Here is an 18475-nt window from a genome sequence, read left to right as displayed (position 1 = left end):
ATGATTGAATGTTGCCTGAACTAATTAACTTAATTTGTGGATTGATAATGTTCATATTGAACATGTTGTCGATTAGTTGTTACGTTTGATTACAATTGCCAAATTATTTCAATTATTTTTTGTGACGCAACACTTAAAAGCGGAATAAGGAATGCAAATATATATATATATATAGTAAATTACGTCGCATTAATTTTACTATATGAATAATTGGAACAAAAAACACAGAACAACAATATCATTACAAAACATCAATAAGAAAAAGTTAATAGGTAGAATCATAAAAAAAAAAACATTAATAATAGTCCATGCAAGTAAAAGAAACAATCAGCTAGCGCCTCGTAGGATCACCGTGCAGTAATCAAGCTTCTCATCATTTGACAATTCGAGGAAACCCTTCATATCCGCTAAATTGTTCATCGGTATTCAATTGCATTGCACCCTTTCTAACCTACTAAGCTCATATATGGCACGCAATGTTGGAACGACTTTTTTACGGACCCTGCTTTCATCCTTGAATGCCAACTGTAGCCACTCTGCAATGAGCCTCAACTAGTCGGTTTGACAGGCCATGACATCCTTAATGACATCAACTGTATCTGAATTCTGCCCTCACCGCTTTTACTTTGAGTCGCTCGAGCACGTCTTCCAATATTAGAGATGGAAAATTATAGACCTCATCATCGACTATATGCAAAAATCGAATTGAAGCCGAACATCGCAGAGGCACACAAGGATTGTGTAGCACCTGTCCAATATCAGTTCAAAACGAAATTTCAATCGGCAAGGGAAATTCCAGGCGGCAAATGCGACGTCCGAGCGACAAGAGGAAGTCGAAAGGGGAAGCACAAAAAGGTTTGCACGAGGCGTTAAGGAAAAAGAAAACATGAAAGTTTTTTTTTATCTGCAACGAAATCAACGAATGAATAGATGATGAGATGCTTATGTATGAAAATCGGGGAAGGATTAAACTATTTGGAGAAAGGCTGAAAGGGGGGTCGCAGAGATTTTGAAAACAGTTTGAGAGAAGATGAACACCGGTTGAAGGGGAGAAGGAGTTAGGTTGTCGTGAATGGTTGAGGAAAAGGGTTGGGTTGTCATCACTGGTTGAGGCACGTATATGATTTCTTTTCCTGCAAAATAACAAACGAGGATATTTATTACGAACATCATAATCGATTAAAGAGATAAAGGAAAAAGAGGATGAAGAGGAAAATGTTGAAGGTGACTTGAGGAAATCGGAACACAAGTTGAGAGGAAGATTACAGAAAGGTTGAGGAAGGAAGAATAGAAGATTTAAGGGTAAATGGGGAATTATGAAAACCCTAAATGTAGAGTTTCCATAAATTGGATCCCAAACCTGGGTTAGGGTTATTAGGACCAAATCCACACCGATATCTTGGGGGTAGAGCCCCTAATTATTTTGGAAAAGAAAGAAAACGTGGGTGGAGTATAGTCGGAGTATTTTGTATAATTTTAGAATGTATTCGGTAAAGAGTGGTAGTAGGAGGACTCAGGAGTCGGGGTGTGTGTGTGAACTGTCGATATCTTCGTCTTCTTCAGGCTTCAGCTGCAAGAAAGGAAAAGTTGAGCTGGGGTCTACTTCTTCTTGTTCTAAAACCTCGAGGATTTAAATTTACTAGGGCTTTACTTTATCCTTCTTCATTCGCTCCAGACATGATGAATAGTTTCAAGCCCAATGCTTCTTCCACCCTTAGATTTCTCCAATTCATTGCCCATTCCAGACATCTCTCCACCCTTTCGCCATTGACTCCGACGCGTTCTTCATTTCTCATCTCCAACAACCCTTTTTCTCCTCGACCTTCTTCTCTGATCTCACATCCTCTCTTTTCTGCCACCACCATCCGCTATCTTCGCACTGGTCGAGATCCCAACATCAGGTGACTTCTCTATACTCCCCCTGCATACCTTCTACTTTCTCTCCATATTTTTTCATTTATTTTTTATTTGATTTTCTAACCTTTGTTCATTTTCATAGCTATGAGATTACTCCTCCTATCAATTGGGGTATTCGAATTGTCCCCGAAAAGAAGGCTTATGTGATCGAACGATTTGGTAAGTATGTGAAGACGCTCCCCTCGGGAATTCATTTTATGATTCCATTTGTCGATCGGATTGCCTATGTGCATTCCTTGAAGGAGGAAGCTATTCCTATTCCGGACCAGTCTGCTATCACAAAGGACAATGTCAGCATTTTGATAGATGGGATGCTTTATGTTAAGGTACGAGGTAAATCTTTTCTGCTTTGCTTCATTGCAACGCTTCAAACTCCATCTACTTGCGTTTCTCCTAAAAATGAAAACAAAACCCTCTCCAACTCTCGGTTACCCTGCAGATAGTGGACCCCAAGCTGGCATCCTATGGAGTCGAGAATCCCATATATGCTGTTATTCAGCTCGCTCAGACTACAATGCGTAGCGAGCTTGGAAAGATAACTCTCGACAAAACATTTGAGGAGAGGGACACGCTGAATGAGAAGATAGTGGTACTTATTTTACGTTCCCCTCTTTCCATGCTCCATATAGTTCTTTCTAACCTGCTCTCCAATCATGTCTTTTGACCTTGAGAATTTAGGTTGTGTTTGTTTGCTGTGAAATAAAATTTGCATTACAACACATACCTTCTAGTTTTGTACTGCATTGTGCTTTGGTTGCCCGAATGACAATAAATGAATGGTATTACTGATTAGTAGTCTTTTAAATGGTCCATTCTGTAGGAGTCTATCAATGTAGCTGCAAGGGACTGGGGACTGCAATGCCTTCGATACGAAATAAGTTCGTTCTATATTACTTTTAACGATAGGTCTATCATATCCTGAGGGAAATTTGAAAGCGGCTTGGTTTATTATTATTATTATTATTATTTCTCTTTTCTCTTCCAGGGGATATTTCTCCACCTCGTGGGGTGAGAGCCGCTATGGAGATGCAAGCTGAAGCAGAACGTAAAAAGAGAGCTCAAGTTCTTGAGTCTGAAGGTAATGAACGATTAAAATCATCTTAACTTGAATTTCATAAAATACTCAAATCTTCCATAGGCCTAACCTAATAGATTCAGTAGACCAAAATCTCATCAATAGATTTGGTTGTTCAACTGGCAAGTTAGCCTGAGTGCTTTTAAGGCCATAGGGGTAATGATGGCTATCCACCTAAGGTATTAAATATCCCATGAGTTTTCTGTGGGAATGGGTGACCACGGTTACAATGAAAAGGAAAAGGATTAACTATTTCATTGGGGAGGGGGGTAACCTAAATTTACTGAAATTAGTCTCTTTCTTTCAGTATTCATTCAAGTATAGTAATGCCCTTCATTTTTTAACAGGAGAAAGGCAGGCCAACATCAATATTGCTGATGGTAGGAAAAATGCAGTTATATTAGAATCTGAAGCTGCAAAAATGGATCAAGTTAATAGAGCGCAAGGTCAGTCTCCATTGCTATTTCAACATTGAGTTAAATATATAATTATTTATCATGGTTTTAACAAACGTAGGTTTAATGAAAGGGTAGATGGTTTCGTCACATCTTTCACTATTCCAGAATATATACCTTTCTTCCTGTTATGAAATTGGCAAACAAAATATACAGAAAATCTTAAAAACACAAAGAATCGACACACAAATTTAGGTGGCTCATTAATTGTGTGTTAACTATCCACGGAGCAGTGAGAACAATTTTATTAGAGAGAATGTTACAAAATACATAATGAATGGGGTCTATAAGGTTAGAGAGTTTCTATGGTACACTTGAGAGGGCTATTATTGTTTAGCAGCACAGCAACTATTCTTCTTTGATTAAAGTGGGTGTGGTGCAAAATTTGACATTTTGCTTGTAATTTTGAGCCTTTTTTTTCAATTGCTAAATTTACCATTTATACGAGATACCTTATTCCTGTCTCTTGTTTCTTTAGATTAGATTAAAGTGGAATTCCTATATGAAAAAAATTGGCATGTGAATATCTGGGTGGATGAGTATTGCTTTTTGTGTCATTATTCTTCTATCTTCATCCTTACCCCACTCACCAGGTGAAGCTGAGGCCATCCTCGTAAAAGCCCAAGCAACAGCCAAAGGGCTCACTCTTGTATCACAGGCACTCAAAGACAGTGGAGGTGTCGAGGTGAGGTTTTTATTCTCATGTTTAGCTTTTAATTCATTGGTGCATTGGATTCTCAGTTTGTTCCTAAATCGAAACCGACTTGATCAAATGAGATCCTTTTTGAAACTTCAATGGGCATTCATGTCGTTTGAATGTTGAAAACTCTTTTTTTTTTTTTTTTTTCATTACCATGGTTCTGGGTTGAACCCCAATAAACCATGGGAAGACTTACCAACATGGGATCATGGGAAACACTAAAGGGTGTTTGCTGCACTAGCTTGAGTTGAGTGGAGTTGATTAAAACAACCAAATCCTTTTTTGGCCCACATACATGAGAATTTCTTATTTTCTGTTTTATTTTCATATAAATAATTGTTTTCATTGAAAAAAATGAAAGAATACAAGGGAATATAAAAATACCAATCCCTCAAAAACCACATTGAATAAAGGGTTCCAGCTAGGTAAAATAGTGTCCAGAGAATAATTACAGAAAAACTTCAAAATTGAAGCCCAAAGAGAAACATGAAACATTACCGAGGACCAAACCTCACTAGGGTTCCTCTGCCCATTAAACCCACAAGGCTGGGCCCCACAGGGACCCCCTGAACTAGGCGGGATTCCTGTATACATTTGGAGGGCGTAGGATTTTCTTTTTTTACCATTTACCATTTCTTGCCAGGGATTATAATCTCTGTGCCCGCCCTGCCCCGCCACTGTTTTATATAAATTATAGATTACATAATAACAACAAGTGGTCTTCAAAGCAAATCAAAACAATTGGCTCTGAAAAGACAATATCAAAGAGCTCAAATCCAGATATGGTTCTGATTCAGGAAACGAAGCAAGTGGCAATCGACTTTAATCTGATTGAGTTCGAGCTTTGTTGAGTTCACTGGAAGGAAAATTATTAAATACCTCCTCAGATAAGAGAGTTTGGTTCCTCGAGACAAGCGGTTCTTTCATTATAAATCTCTAGTCATTCATCTATTCACGGCTTCACCTAATGACAATGCACTGCAAAGGAGTCTTTGGAAAACTAAATGTCTGAAGAGAGTTAATATTTCAGTGTGGATCATGCTGTTTGGAAGTCTGAACTGTGCTTCATTATTACAGAAAAAGCTCCCGTCCCATTATCTTTCTCCCCATGTGCCCCCTCTTTGTCTCAATTACCAGAAAAATCTTTAGCACCTTTTTTTGGCTGTCCTTATGCTTTAAACTGGTAGAAGTGGCTGCTGCAAATATTCAATATTGTTTGGGTATTTGAATTAATGTGCTGCAAATTCTGACGGGTTTTGGTCATGAAGAAAAATGCTTTCCACTTATGGTGCAATGTGGTCAAGGACAAGGTATTACTTGTAGAATTATGGTTCGGGAGTCTTCCTTAATAAATTTGTAAGCTGGAACGATCGGCTTGAGTTTCGCCCAATTAAAGGTCTTGTCATGGTGTTCTTTATCCAAAGCTTTTCAAGAGTATTCACTTCAAGAGATACTACTGAATTGGCAAGCTTTCATCTTCTAAATGACAGTTTTTTTCATGCTATCTGTGATTTCCTATAAAGTTCAAACGCTAGGAAGTCTATTTTTTCTATTATTAATATTAGAATGTATCTTGTTAGACTATGGGGAAAGGCTTGCTTTGGTTTCGTATTTGACTGTAATCCGTTCTTTAGAATTAGTTATTGGATGTAATCCATTCTTTATAGTTAGTATTTGGACATGATGAGGGCGCAAAAGGGGTGTCAACCAAGTTGAGATGTATTGATGTGCCTTTTGATCCTTAGGTTGTGCTCATCTGTAATGTACTTTGAGTTTTGGCTCTTTATTATTATAATTATTAACAAAGAGATATGTTTCTATTTCAAAAATATAACAACTAATCCTTAAAAACTTTCCTACCTATCCACAACCACAAGCCACTAATCTTCCATCTCTTCCGCGAACTCTCTCATAACTCTGTCTCTCTTCACTCTGCCATCGAGTAACCTCACTCTGCCAGCCACCGTGTAACCAAGCATTGTCACTGCCACCATTTACCATTACTACAAGTTATGTCCAAATCTAATTCTTTGTTCTTCCATTTTTTATAACTGTAATGGTTTGTCAGAGATTTATCATCATTACATTCTTGATATCTACTACCAGATCCTTGCTCATATAATTTTCTTGTAAAGACCACAGATTTCTCATAGTTCTTTAGTTTGTTTAGAAATTATTTGATTAAGCTATGCTTTCATGGACTATATTTTCTCTCCACAATGGGATATTATCAATGTCCTTTGGTTGTTAAAAGAAAAATCAAGACGAGAAATTTTTTCCCCATGGGGAACCCGATCCATGTGGAATCCCCGTGGGGAAATTTGTGAGGACGAAGAATAAAATAAGAGGGTGGGGATGGGGAAGGCTTCCTGTCCTATGGATATCTCTACTCTCCACACCCTAAAATATTATATTATCTCTTCCCACGGATCTTATTGAAAGGAAAGACAAAGAGCACACACTAATTTACATGGAAACCCGAGTATCGGGAGAAAAACCACGATTTTTTGTTGTTATTATTTTCTAATAATAATACAATAGGTACAAGGGAGAATAAATAGAGTATACAAGGGAATAAAAAAGGAAAAGATTTAGGAAATAAGGAAAATATTCCCATAATCTTTCCATAAACATTCTAGGATTCTAACAAGGAAAATATTTAGAAAACAAGGAAAGGATTCCAACACTCCCTCTCAAGTTGAGACGTAAATATAAATGAGGCCCAACTTGCTAACACAAAAGTTGAAGTTTGGTCTGAGAAGCCCCTTGGTAAAAACATAAGCAACCTCTTTACTCGAAGGGATGTACGGAATGCATATGCTTCCAATGTCAAGTCTTTCTTTGATGAAATGCCGATCAATCTCAACATGTTTAGTTCTATCATGTTGAACAGGGTTGTTAGCAACACTAATAGCGGCTTTATTATCACAGAAAAGCTTCAATGGTGTCTCACATTCCTAATGAAGATCTAACAGGACTTTTTGAAGCCAAATTTCCTCACATATTCCCAAAACTCATAGCTTTGTATTCGGCCTCAACGCTGCTCCTAGCCACAACACTTTGCTTCTTACTCCTCTAAGTTACCAGACTGCCCCAAACAAAGGTACAATAATCGGAGGTAGACTTTTTGTCAGCAACAGATCCTGCCCAATTTGAGTTAGTATATGCCTGAATGGTCTTTTTGTCAGTTTTTCTAAAGATCAGCCATTTACCAGGTGTTGTTTTCAAATATCTCAAAATTCGGTTAACAACTTTCATGTGTTCCTCATAAGGAGCCTACATAAACTGGCTGACAACACTCACAGCAAAAGAAATATCTAGACGAGTATGAGATAAGTAAATTAATTTACCCCCGAGGCGTTGATATTGTTCTTTATCAAGTGGAACTTGATCATCAAAGTTTCCTAGTTTACAGTTGAATTCCATAGGAGTGTCAGTGGGACGACATCCCAACATATTTGTCTCGGTTAGCAAATCAAGGGTGTATTTTCTCTGAGACACGGAGATATCTTCAGTGGGACGACATCCCAACATATTTGTCTCGGTTAGCAAATCAAGGGTGTATTTTCTCTGAGACACGGAGATACATTCACAAGGTCTCCATTCAAAAAAACATTCTTAACATCCAGCTAGTATAGAGGTCAATCTTTGTTAACAGCAATAGATAACAGAACTCTAACAGTATTCAACTTAGCAACTGGAGAAAAAGTTTTCGAATAGTCAATACCATAGGTTTGAGTAAATCCCTTTGCAACTAACCTTGCCTTGTATCTGTCAAGTGTTCCATCTGCTTTGTACTGGAGAGTGAACACTCATTTGCATCCCCCAGGCTTGTGTCCCTTGGGTAGAGCACAAATCTCCCAAGTGTTATTCTTTTCAAGAGTTTTCATTTCTTCCATGATAGCATTCTTCCATTCAGGACACTCTAACGTAGAGTGAATATTTTTTGGTGTTATGGTAGAGTCAAGACTGGCAGTAAAAGCTCTGAACTGTGGTGAGAGATTCTTGTACGACACATAATTACATACGGAGTGCTTTGTGCAGGACCTTGTACCTTTCCTCATTGCAATAGGAAGATCAAGAGATGTATCATACTTGCTACTATTTCTAGTATGTTCAGCAACCTCATTTTCAACAATTCTGTCCTCTCTGTCTATAATGGCCTCATCAATACTGCCCTGCTCACCCATATCTTCCAGTATAGTTGTCTCAGACCTGTTATTCTCACATGTTTTGTTATTACTATGTGAATTAATTGAATCAGTCATACCTTGATCTCTTATTGGTTCAAAATCCTACATTGGAGCCGTCTGAACAATAGGAGACTCAACTTCCTTTATGAGATTCCTCCTATAGTAGGTTTTCCAAGGAACTTGATTTGTTGGTAAGACTATATTGTGAGAGCTATAGTCAGGTAAGGTAACCACAGTAGGATAAGAAGACTCTAAGGGAAGTATATAGTTAGACTCTTCACTCACATTCTCCCCTTGAAGTAGGCTAACGGGAAAAAAGGACGATCTTCAATAAAGGTGACATCCATGGTAACAAAGTACTTACGTGAAGAAGGATGAAAGCATTTATAGCCTTGTTGGTGTAGAGGATATCCAACAAACACGCAAGCGTAAGCGCTAGGGGTAAATTTAGTTTGGTTAGGACCATGACTATGGACATAGGTAGTGCAACTGAACATCCAAAGGAGAACATCAAGGATAAGACGAGGGAGGGATAGGATTCTTTGAGGCAATCAAACAGTGTTTGGAAGTGAAGGACACAAGAAGGCATGCGGTTTATGAGATGAGCAACAGTAAGAATGACATCACCCCAAAGATAGGAAGGAAGAGAAGTGGATAACATAAGGGAACGAGCAACTTCCAAAAGGTGACGATTTTTTCGTTCGGCAACTCCGTTTTGTTGGGGATGTAAGCACAAGAACTTTGGTGAACAATTCCTTTAGAGGATAAGAACTCGTTAAGAGGTTTTGAAACTTACGACCATTATCACTTCGCAGGATTGCAATCTTTGTATTGAATTGCGTTTCTATGGTGTGATAGAAGTCCCAGAATGTGGAGGTAATTTCGAATTTGTCGTAGATCAGAAAAACCTAAGTAAGACGAGTATGGTCATCAATAAAGGTCACAAACCATCGTTTTCTCGAGGAGGTAGTGACCTTAGATGGTCTCCAAACATCACTATGGACAAGAGTAAAAGGTCGGGTTGACTTATAGGGTTGTGAAGGAAACGAGACTCGGTGTTGTTTAGCTTGTATGCATACATCACAAGATAAGGAAGAAACATCAACTTTGGAGAAAAGATGAGGAAATAGGTATTTCATATATTTAAAGTTGGGATGGTCTAAACAGAAATGCCACAACATAAGGTTTTTGTAAGAAGTGGTAAAGTAGGATGATAAAAGACCGGTCCTAGAAATACTACTAGAGGGGGCATCATCATCAAGCAAGTAAAGGAGGCCCCTATTGTGTCGTGCAGTGCCAATCATCCTCCCCGAGCTCAAGTCCTGAAAAGAAACAGAATCAGGTAAGAATGTTGCTTTGCAGTTTAGTTCACGAGTAATCTTTCTAATTAACAGAAGATTATATAAAATTTGTGGCACATGCAACACATTGTGTAATGAGAACCCGTTAAAAAGAGAAATCTGTCCTTTCCCGACAATGGGAGCCAAGGAGCCATCATCAATTCTTATCTTCTCCTTCCCAGCACACGGAATGTAGGACACAAAGTGTTAAGGGGAATTGGTTAAATGATCTGTGGCACCAGAGTCCAAGATCCAAAGATTCTTGCCATCAATACTAATGAGACTAAAGGATTGAGGTATACCTGACTGGACAATAGCTCCAAGTGAGGTTGGACTAGCATTCTCACTCACATAGGAAGAAGATAAAATATGGAACGAGGTTACCAAATTCTTAGAATACATCGGTACAGGAGTGCTGGATGTCGTCCCTAGGGTAGCATCTGTTGCAATCTGTTGTTGAAGCCCTTCCAATTGTTGTTGAGTTATTCCCGATGAGGAAGCTTGCACGATGGGTTGGAATGTGCCGAAAATTCACCAACCTCAAATGTTGAGTGAATTAGAGGATTCTTATCATTAGGATAATAACTAAGATCATTTGGTGGTAGGGCATACAAATTTGACTGCAGAAGCGGTGATCGCTGGCCGAAATTAGGTGGCAGAACACGAATCGGCACGTGGGGAACACTACAGGCAGCAGATGAAGACGAGGGTGGCACGGTTGGGTTGGCCAGCAGCGTCGAGGCGAGTGGCCGTTTTCTGGTGGCGCGGAAGACGAGAATATCTGTCGAATTATGTTTTGTGGCATTTTCTGAAGGTGGCGGAGCCATTCTTCCATGGCAGCATTGATCCGAGCATCGACGGTGGTACTAAAACTGGCGGCTGTTTCCTATGTGTGATTTCCATCATTAGTTGTGTTTTCTAGGGTGTGTTCAATGTCCCGCTCTGATACTATGTTGAAAGGAGAGACAAAGAGCACACACTAATTTACGTGGAAACTTGAGTATTGGGAGAAAAACCACGATTGTTTGTTGTTATTATTTTCTAATGTATAATACAATAGGTATAAGGGAGAATAACTATAGTATACAAGGGAATAAAAAAAGAAAAGATTTAGAAAATAAGGAAAATATTTCCATAATCTTTCCACAAACATTCTAGGAATCTAACCAGAAAAATATTTAGAAAATAAGGAAAGGATTCCAACAGATCTTATAACAAAATACACACCTTGCAAACCAAAGAAAGCGCCTTTTCTCTTTGAAGAATGGATGGAGGAGGAATTTCCCAATTTCAAACAAATGTTCCTTTAGATAGCAAGGAAAACATCAAACTCCTGCCAGAAATAGCTCCAAACAGATCTCACAAACTGACACCTCTAGTAAAGGTGATCCAGATTTTCTTCCGCCTTCTGACAAAGAAGGTAAAAAGAAAGGTCCTGTTAACGAAGACAACTCTCTCAAAACCTTATCCATTGTATTGACACAACCAAGCAGCACTTGCTAGAGAAAAACCTGATTTTCTTTGGAATATTAGTCTGATAGATACCTAGATTAGTATAGGGCTAAGGTTAGTTAGTCATGTAGGCAGTTAGATGGTTATAAATTGGAAGTTGGGGAGGGAAGAAGGGGGTGATAAGTTTTGGTGAGTTTTGTATCCTGTTCATCTTTGAGAGATAAGATAATGGAGAGGGGAGTTTTCGTTTCTTTGAATTGGAATCTCTTCCAATTCAGTTATCTTTACATTGTAATTGTTCGTTTGATTCAAATAATAAGAGAAGTCTATTACCTATAGAATCTGAGTTGGAAATTGGGGTTCCAACATAGTCCTCCATAAAACATCAAAGATTGACTCAACAATTGGAGAGGGGTTAGATAAAATCCTAAATAAAGACTTACAAGGGAATCCCTTTGCCAGATTAGGGCTTCAAACACGAACAACCCTTCTTCCCAATCTAAAGTAAAAAAACCCACAATTAGGGAAGGAAGAGAGGGCCACCTTCCTCGATTTCCTGTTGGACAACACCCAACAAAAACCAAAGGAGAAAGAGACTGAATTCTCAAATCAAACCAAAACATCTGACACGAGACAATTTTTCAACGAGGACAAATGGTATAACCTAGGTAACTCTGATGAAAGGGTTCTATTACCAACCTAATAATGATCCTCCCAGAAAAATGTTTTCTTTCACTGCATTAAATATCTCCACCTGACTATTGAAGCCTGCAATATGTCGAAGAACTACATCTACGTTTCTTTCTCTCCTTCCAATATGTTTCAAGTAACTCTGCCTCACAGGATATATATATATCAGAATTTTTTCAATAAATAAAACCATCTTAAATAAACATAGCAATTTGGAACCCTTATGAAATTAGGAGCTTTGATTCAAATGATAATCCATAAAATTGGTCCAACTTAAATCAAAAGATGAATTTGGTTACAACCGTATTCACCTTATATTAAATTTGTACATATTCCAAACTGTATCCCAAATGTTTAGAAAAGAAATGAAAAGTCCAAATTTATGCCATAAATTTGATCTCAAATTAAGAAAAATTGTTACATTGTTTTCAATTCTAAATTAGAGTTGAGTGAAACTGAAAATTAAAAGGTGTAGCAAATAATGTAAGAAAAATTGAAACCAAAATTGTTATCATGGAACATTTTGATTGGAGTATAGTGAACAATATTAGCATACGGACCTCAAAACGACATGTTAAACAACTTTGCATTCCGAACGTAGCTTTCTAAACCTAGACTAAACAAATCTGCACCAGAAACATAGACTTTTTAATTCCCCAAACTAACTCCCAAAACAGAACAACACTAATCTTATAACTCAACTCAGTACACCAAGTGCTTCAGAATTTTCTTCTATCAAGTTTTTTATCTTGAAGATTGAACCTAGGGCTAAGACCTAGAATATAAACCTGACCAAACTCCTAAAGACTACGACCAGCCACCACTGGGGTCTAGTGAAAAGGGAAAACTAAAGTTAAATTTCCCCTGATCCTAGCTCTTGTAGAATCGAGCTTTTCAGCTTTGATTTTGAAGTTATCGTCCCTTTATTGATTTAAATCACTGAATTTATTTTCTACATACGATATGAATATAGGCACGTGTTATACAGTAATTCTCCTTTTTTGAAAGCTTGTTAAGTACTTAGTTTAGGAGGCAGCCATGATTCTCTTGTAATAATGAAAAAACGAAACCATTGGGATGCTCAATTTATGTCTTACTCATATAACTTGTCACTATCAATTAAAGTACCGTGCAATACTAGGATACAATGAACTAGTTGTTTCAACTGACAGAATTTCACAAAAGAATTCTTTTTAGATCTCCGGTTGTAGTGACAAATAAGCATTTTGTAGGAGCGGGTGAGGAATTTCATTAGTAATGGGATGTTTTGATTCTTTGGAACATCTCGTATGGCTTGGATAAAAAAAAATCAGGAAAGAGAAAACCCAGCTTAGCTAACCTTTAGCGGTTGTGGGGATCGCTCCTTGTGATCTTAGTTGTTCCGGCTACAACCAAAGTTTCCGTCTAAGTTGGCAAAAATCTCCGATTAAATTCCATTTTTTTATACATAATGATCGAAATATGAGGTTTGCAAGCTAACGCTTTACCCTTTAGAGTTGTGGTTCAACTGCCGAGTATTTTGAGGGCCGGAGGATTTACCAGGCCAAACCTGTCAAGAAGGGGATGTGGTATTGTAGCATTTTATATGAATAGGGTGGGTAGGCACAACCACCACATTACATGTATAAAGAGATTTTCCTAAGACTGAAATCTAATATGATACCACCCTCTACCTACAAAAACTAAAGGCACAATTTTGTATCACTAGTCATTTCTTGTGAAGGGTGTCCTAACCTTTTTTGTGGGCTTGGTTTTTATAGCCTGTGCATTCTTTCGTTATTTTTCTGGATGAAAGTGGTTGCTTTTATATACATATTTAAAAAAAAAAAAAAGAAAAAAAGAAACTAGGGGTGGGGTTTAAGTAAAACTGAATTTTCCTTTTTCCAACCGTGGCTATAATAATTTGAATGGTTGCTTTCTCAAACCTTACTGTTTTTCACATAGTAGCTAAATATTTCTTCCCTTTCAAATATTTAATTTCCCCCCTTTTTCTTAGTGCTTACATTTCATCTGGAAATTGCACAATTCCCAATACATACCAATGCCTTCTTTTGCTAACCATCTAGTTGTAGAATTTTTTCTTTCCATTTTGTTATTTTCATCATTTTTTCTCAGTTCTATAAACAAGATGGTAGGGACCTTAACCTCTAGCCTCTAGGTGGTATTGAGCAATGCTCAAGTCAATTTTTTTTGTTTGTACCGTCTATATCACACATGCCATTGTTGACTGTGAAGCATTATTGACTGCTGGCATGCATAACTTAAGTAACTCTGGGTTATTGACAGGCTGCTAGTTTGAGAATCGCTGAACAATATATACAAGCCTTCAGTAACATTGCCAAAGAGGTAAAGTTTGATCTGTAACGATTTATTTGACACCATCCACAGAAGGGTCTTAATACGTGTATTGTATTTTCCTCTTCAGGGGACCACAATGTTGCTTCCAAGTTCAGCAGCAAATCCAGCTAACATGATGGCTCAGGCCCTTACAATATATAAGAACCTCGTGGGCAATGTCTCTTCCGTTGAAGCCGGAACTAGTGGATTAAATGAAGGCATGAAGGAGAGCAATCTGGCCGCAGAAATCGGGGGAGATAGTAACCAAACTGTTAGAGTTATGGACGAAGTTGAACATGACCGCCCAGGATTTTCTCTACAGACCCCCAAGAGTGCGGAATAGTGAATGGATTTAACTGACCTCGTGAAAAAATTGCCATGTTTCCTGCTGTAGGGTTCTTTTTTGGGTGAGACCGTGAGAGGTAAACTGTGCCTGTACTCTGGAGGCCACTCGGAATTATTCTCAATCCAATATTGTCTCTTAGAAGTCCTCTCTTAGTTGGGACTGCGAGCTTCCTTTAGATTCAATGGCGCCAAGGTTCTTATTTCATTCAGAATGACTATCTTGACAAATTCAAATAAGCTCTCACTGTTCCTTCCAGGCAATTAATATTTTCAAATCTATTCAATTCAACTTACTTTACAATATATTACAATCTTCTTATAATCTTTATTATATATTTAACATCCCCCTTACCTTTTATTTGTTTATTTTGAGGAGTATTTGATGTACTTGGGTTTGTACAAATTATTATTAATCAATTTAATTACTTAGATGATAGAAATATATCCACGACGGTAAATCTCATCTTCAACATTTTGCATGAGTAAATAATTAATCTTTTATTTAGGCCACAAACGTGAAGCAACGTTAAAGGATACATAGGCTATTGGAGTAGCCATCTCCTACCTATTCCTTCCAGGTAAGCAACCGAAAATCAAACTCCATGGGCACCTTCACGAATAGGCTCGTCGGAACCTCGTTTCATTTGTTAAATTTTCTTCCCACATGTAATAACATTCAAAGAACTCCAAAATAAAATAAATAAAATAGTGCCATTATTTAGCCAGAAATTGGTTAATGGAAGTTGGGGTGAAGAAAAAGAATTCGTAATAGTATGTCCGTGACACAAGTTTAGCAACAGACTCGAAAAGAAAAGCAATTCTGATTAGGATAGAATCTATGTAGGAGATATATTATTATTAGCCAGGGCACGGAGTGAGAAGTAAAATAGACAAAAGAATAGGATGAAATCAATTGCCGAACAGTAATGATCCTCTCAAAAGAATGTTAAGTAAAAGAAAATGGAAAGAAAGGGGATTCATACAGCAATCCATCTATAGTCGTAAGGAGGAAAATGAATGGAAATGGCGTGAGATTCAGAAGAGTCCAAACAAGACGGAAACTCCAAGGATGATCGGCAAAATATGAACCAGAAGGAGGGCCTGGGCAGGAATAGGCGCAGAACCCCCGTTGCCGACTTCACAAAATCCCATCTTGGCGACCTTGACACCTGAACACAGAGCATCGGCACAACCACACCAATAGGTAACGCCATCAACTCCGCAGACGGGGTCCGTCCTAAAGCATTTCACGGGGCAATAAGAGGGGGCCGACACAGAACAGAGATCTATATCGCCGTGGTTATTGGTGGCTTCAGAAGGCAAGCGGATGGCGGAGGAAATATCCTCAGATCGGACTGCAAAGACGAAGATGAGGAGTGAAAAGAAGAAAACGATGGAAATCGGAGGTGTAGAGAAGAGAATCATGTTGAGCGGGTTTTGTCAACTCGCTAGATTTAGGGCAGGAAGGAAGAGACCTCGGTCGTGGAATTTTCTTGACGTTTGAGGAAGAAACAATGAAAGGGGAATTAGAATTAGGTGGCCCTACATCGTTTTCCTCTCTCCACGCTTCGTTTCTTTAATCTCATCATTTGAATTTCCATTAGTTCCTTTGAAGAATCAGAAAGTAGATATTGAATGATAATTTTGAAACCCTATTCGTGAGAGGGATTCTTTTGCTTTGCATATTTGTGGGAGAAGGTTTGTACCTTCAACTCTCTAGTTTTTAAATATATCTTTTCTTTATTAAAGAAATGTCTACATTCCCAAAGCAAATAGTTAAACACCAACTCACTCACTAGTCACTACGTGTACATTCTTAACTACGTGTACATTCTTAACTTTTGTGATCTTCTAATTTGTAATTGTATTGTACAAATATTTAGATACTGACAACAAAATTTAGAAAAAAGCAGCCTATAACACATTTTTTTTGCATTTTTCAAATATGATAAGTAATTAGATATGTCAAACGCCTATCAGAGAGCTTTCAATGAGCTATCCACTTTTAAATTTGCTACTTTTGCAATTTAGAAAATGAAGTGACATAGACCCTATTATCATAAATTTTGTTTTGCAATTTTTGCAAATGCGGTTCATAAAATAAAATATTTTATTTTATTTTGATATTTAGTTGCATTCACCTACAAAGTCAATTATAAACTAACATCCAAGTGGAACATGTTTAAGTGATAGCCTAAGAATTTGTGGTAGATAGATAAGGTTATCTTAGTGACACAACGAATACGACACGCTTTAAAGTTGCTACAATTGTTCTAAAGTACTACAAATGATTGATCATGATCATTCATGTCAAGACATTAGAGCGGGGATATTCTATACAAAGAGTTTGTAATAAGACCATACCATGAAATGAATAGTCTCTCTTATTAACACTGTTTCTAGATGAGTTTACACTTCATCAAGCTGACCATAGGTGATTTGACCTGATTTTGGAGCGAATTGTGAACTCCTACCTATGAAGGTGGTCCTTTGATCTGCATGGGTGAGAATGACATATATTGTCGACTTAATATGCCTACCGTTTTGGGGATTCGTCTGATTAGAGAGCTGGAAACATAGCTACACAAGAAAGAATTTACTCCATATCTATAAATAGTGCAAGTAGAGAAATTGCTCTCTTAAGGTCGACTGATTCTATGGTTTGAACAATGTGGCACCACACCCCCTCTTGACTCGAGAGGAGTTCAGTTATAGAAGAACTATAACTTATTATTTATTAGAGAGATGAGTGGTACTTAAGGAGTTAGATGTAACTACATAGGTAAAACTGTAATTTTGGCCTAGATACTTACGAATAATTTGTGAAGAGTCATTGCACTATCAATTGGTTATATTTAATGGATACATAAATATATCTATAGTAAAAAGAGTGTAACTATTAGTCTTTAGTGGAATAATTGATAGTTAATGATGAAGATTAATTAAAGGGCACTTGCAAATATAACAAAATAATTATAACAATTGGGCCCATGTCACTATATTTTCTAAATTATAAAAGTAGCAAATTTAAAAGTCGATAACCCTCTGATAGCCCTATGATAACCGTTTGATAGCCGTATGATATCACTAATTACTTGTCATATTTGCTATATTTGCAATATGCAAAAAAGAGGTGTCATGAGCTGTTTTTTCTAAATGTTTGTCATCTAATGCAATTTCCTATAATTAAAGAGTTTAATAAATTAATTTTGTATAATTGGAGCTTCAATCTGTAAGTCCATAAGATCCCCTTATGAGCTCAATATGGATAAATGAGGATTAAATTTATTTGGGTTTAATTTGAATTGTTCAAATTGATTAAAGAAAATAAATTGTATATGATACAATTAATCTAATGTATTTGATATATTATAGTATAATGTTTTTAAGAGAGATTAATATTTGAATATGATTAAATTAATAATAATATGAATAAGATTCATAAATACACTATAGGATAAAATTAACGTGACTTTGATTTATATTAGAACTATAAGTCATATGAGAGAATTAAGCCATATGTTATACTATAAATGCTATAATATAAAGTTTGTATTAATGAAATAACTCCCTCCATCGTTCTTAAATTAAGATATATAGAGAGAAGGGAAGCATTCTTCTTCTCTAGTTTTCAACATGTGTGCAATTCTTTCGAAAATCTTTCTAAAAGGATGGAAAGTTTTTTTTCCTTCACCAAAAACAAAATTAGAGGAGTACACACCTCTATGTGATTGTCACATTGAGAATAATGAGAGACTTGGTCGTGGTGTTCTACATATTGTGAGATGATTTATGTGAAGAAAGACAAATCTACGAAGGTTAGATTTTTTTTTTTCTTCCCTTCCACCTTAGAAAAGCATGTTAGTAGGTTTGAGATTTAATCATTTTTTTTTTATATACTATGTATTTTTTGTTTTTCCCAAATTGAATTCCATTTGCTCGATGTTCACATGCTGTCACACCTGCACTAC

The 18475-nt window shown here is 37.1% G+C and overlaps 2 protein-coding genes across 2 annotated transcripts; one reads left to right on the top strand and one right to left on the bottom strand.

Moving 5' to 3' along the window:
• The first annotated feature begins 874 nt into the window (after positions 1-874).
• Positions 875-14870, top strand: LOC101210901 (stomatin-like protein 2, mitochondrial). The gene is made up of 9 exons (XM_004137101.3): positions 875-1901; positions 2000-2243; positions 2357-2506; positions 2738-2795; positions 2903-2995; positions 3340-3438; positions 4041-4132; positions 14109-14168; positions 14248-14870. The coding sequence occupies exons 1-9, from the start codon at positions 1678-1680 to the stop codon at positions 14500-14502; spliced, it is 1275 nt and encodes a 424-aa protein (XP_004137149.1). The 5' UTR covers positions 875-1677; the 3' UTR covers positions 14503-14870.
• A 383-nt stretch (positions 14871-15253) lies between these two features.
• Positions 15254-16194, bottom strand: LOC101220346. Its single transcript, XM_011655100.2, has one exon. The coding sequence runs from the start codon at positions 15927-15929 to the stop codon at positions 15540-15542; it is 390 nt and encodes a 129-aa protein (XP_011653402.1). The 5' UTR covers positions 15930-16194; the 3' UTR covers positions 15254-15539.
• Between the last annotated feature and the right edge of the window lie 2281 nt (positions 16195-18475).

Source organism: Cucumis sativus, chromosome 4, assembly GCF_000004075.3.
Source record: "Cucumis sativus cultivar 9930 chromosome 4, Cucumber_9930_V3, whole genome shotgun sequence".
In the NCBI taxonomy this organism is placed as follows: domain Eukaryota; kingdom Viridiplantae; phylum Streptophyta; class Magnoliopsida; order Cucurbitales; family Cucurbitaceae; genus Cucumis; species Cucumis sativus.
This window is presented reverse-complemented; position numbering and strand designations above follow the sequence as displayed.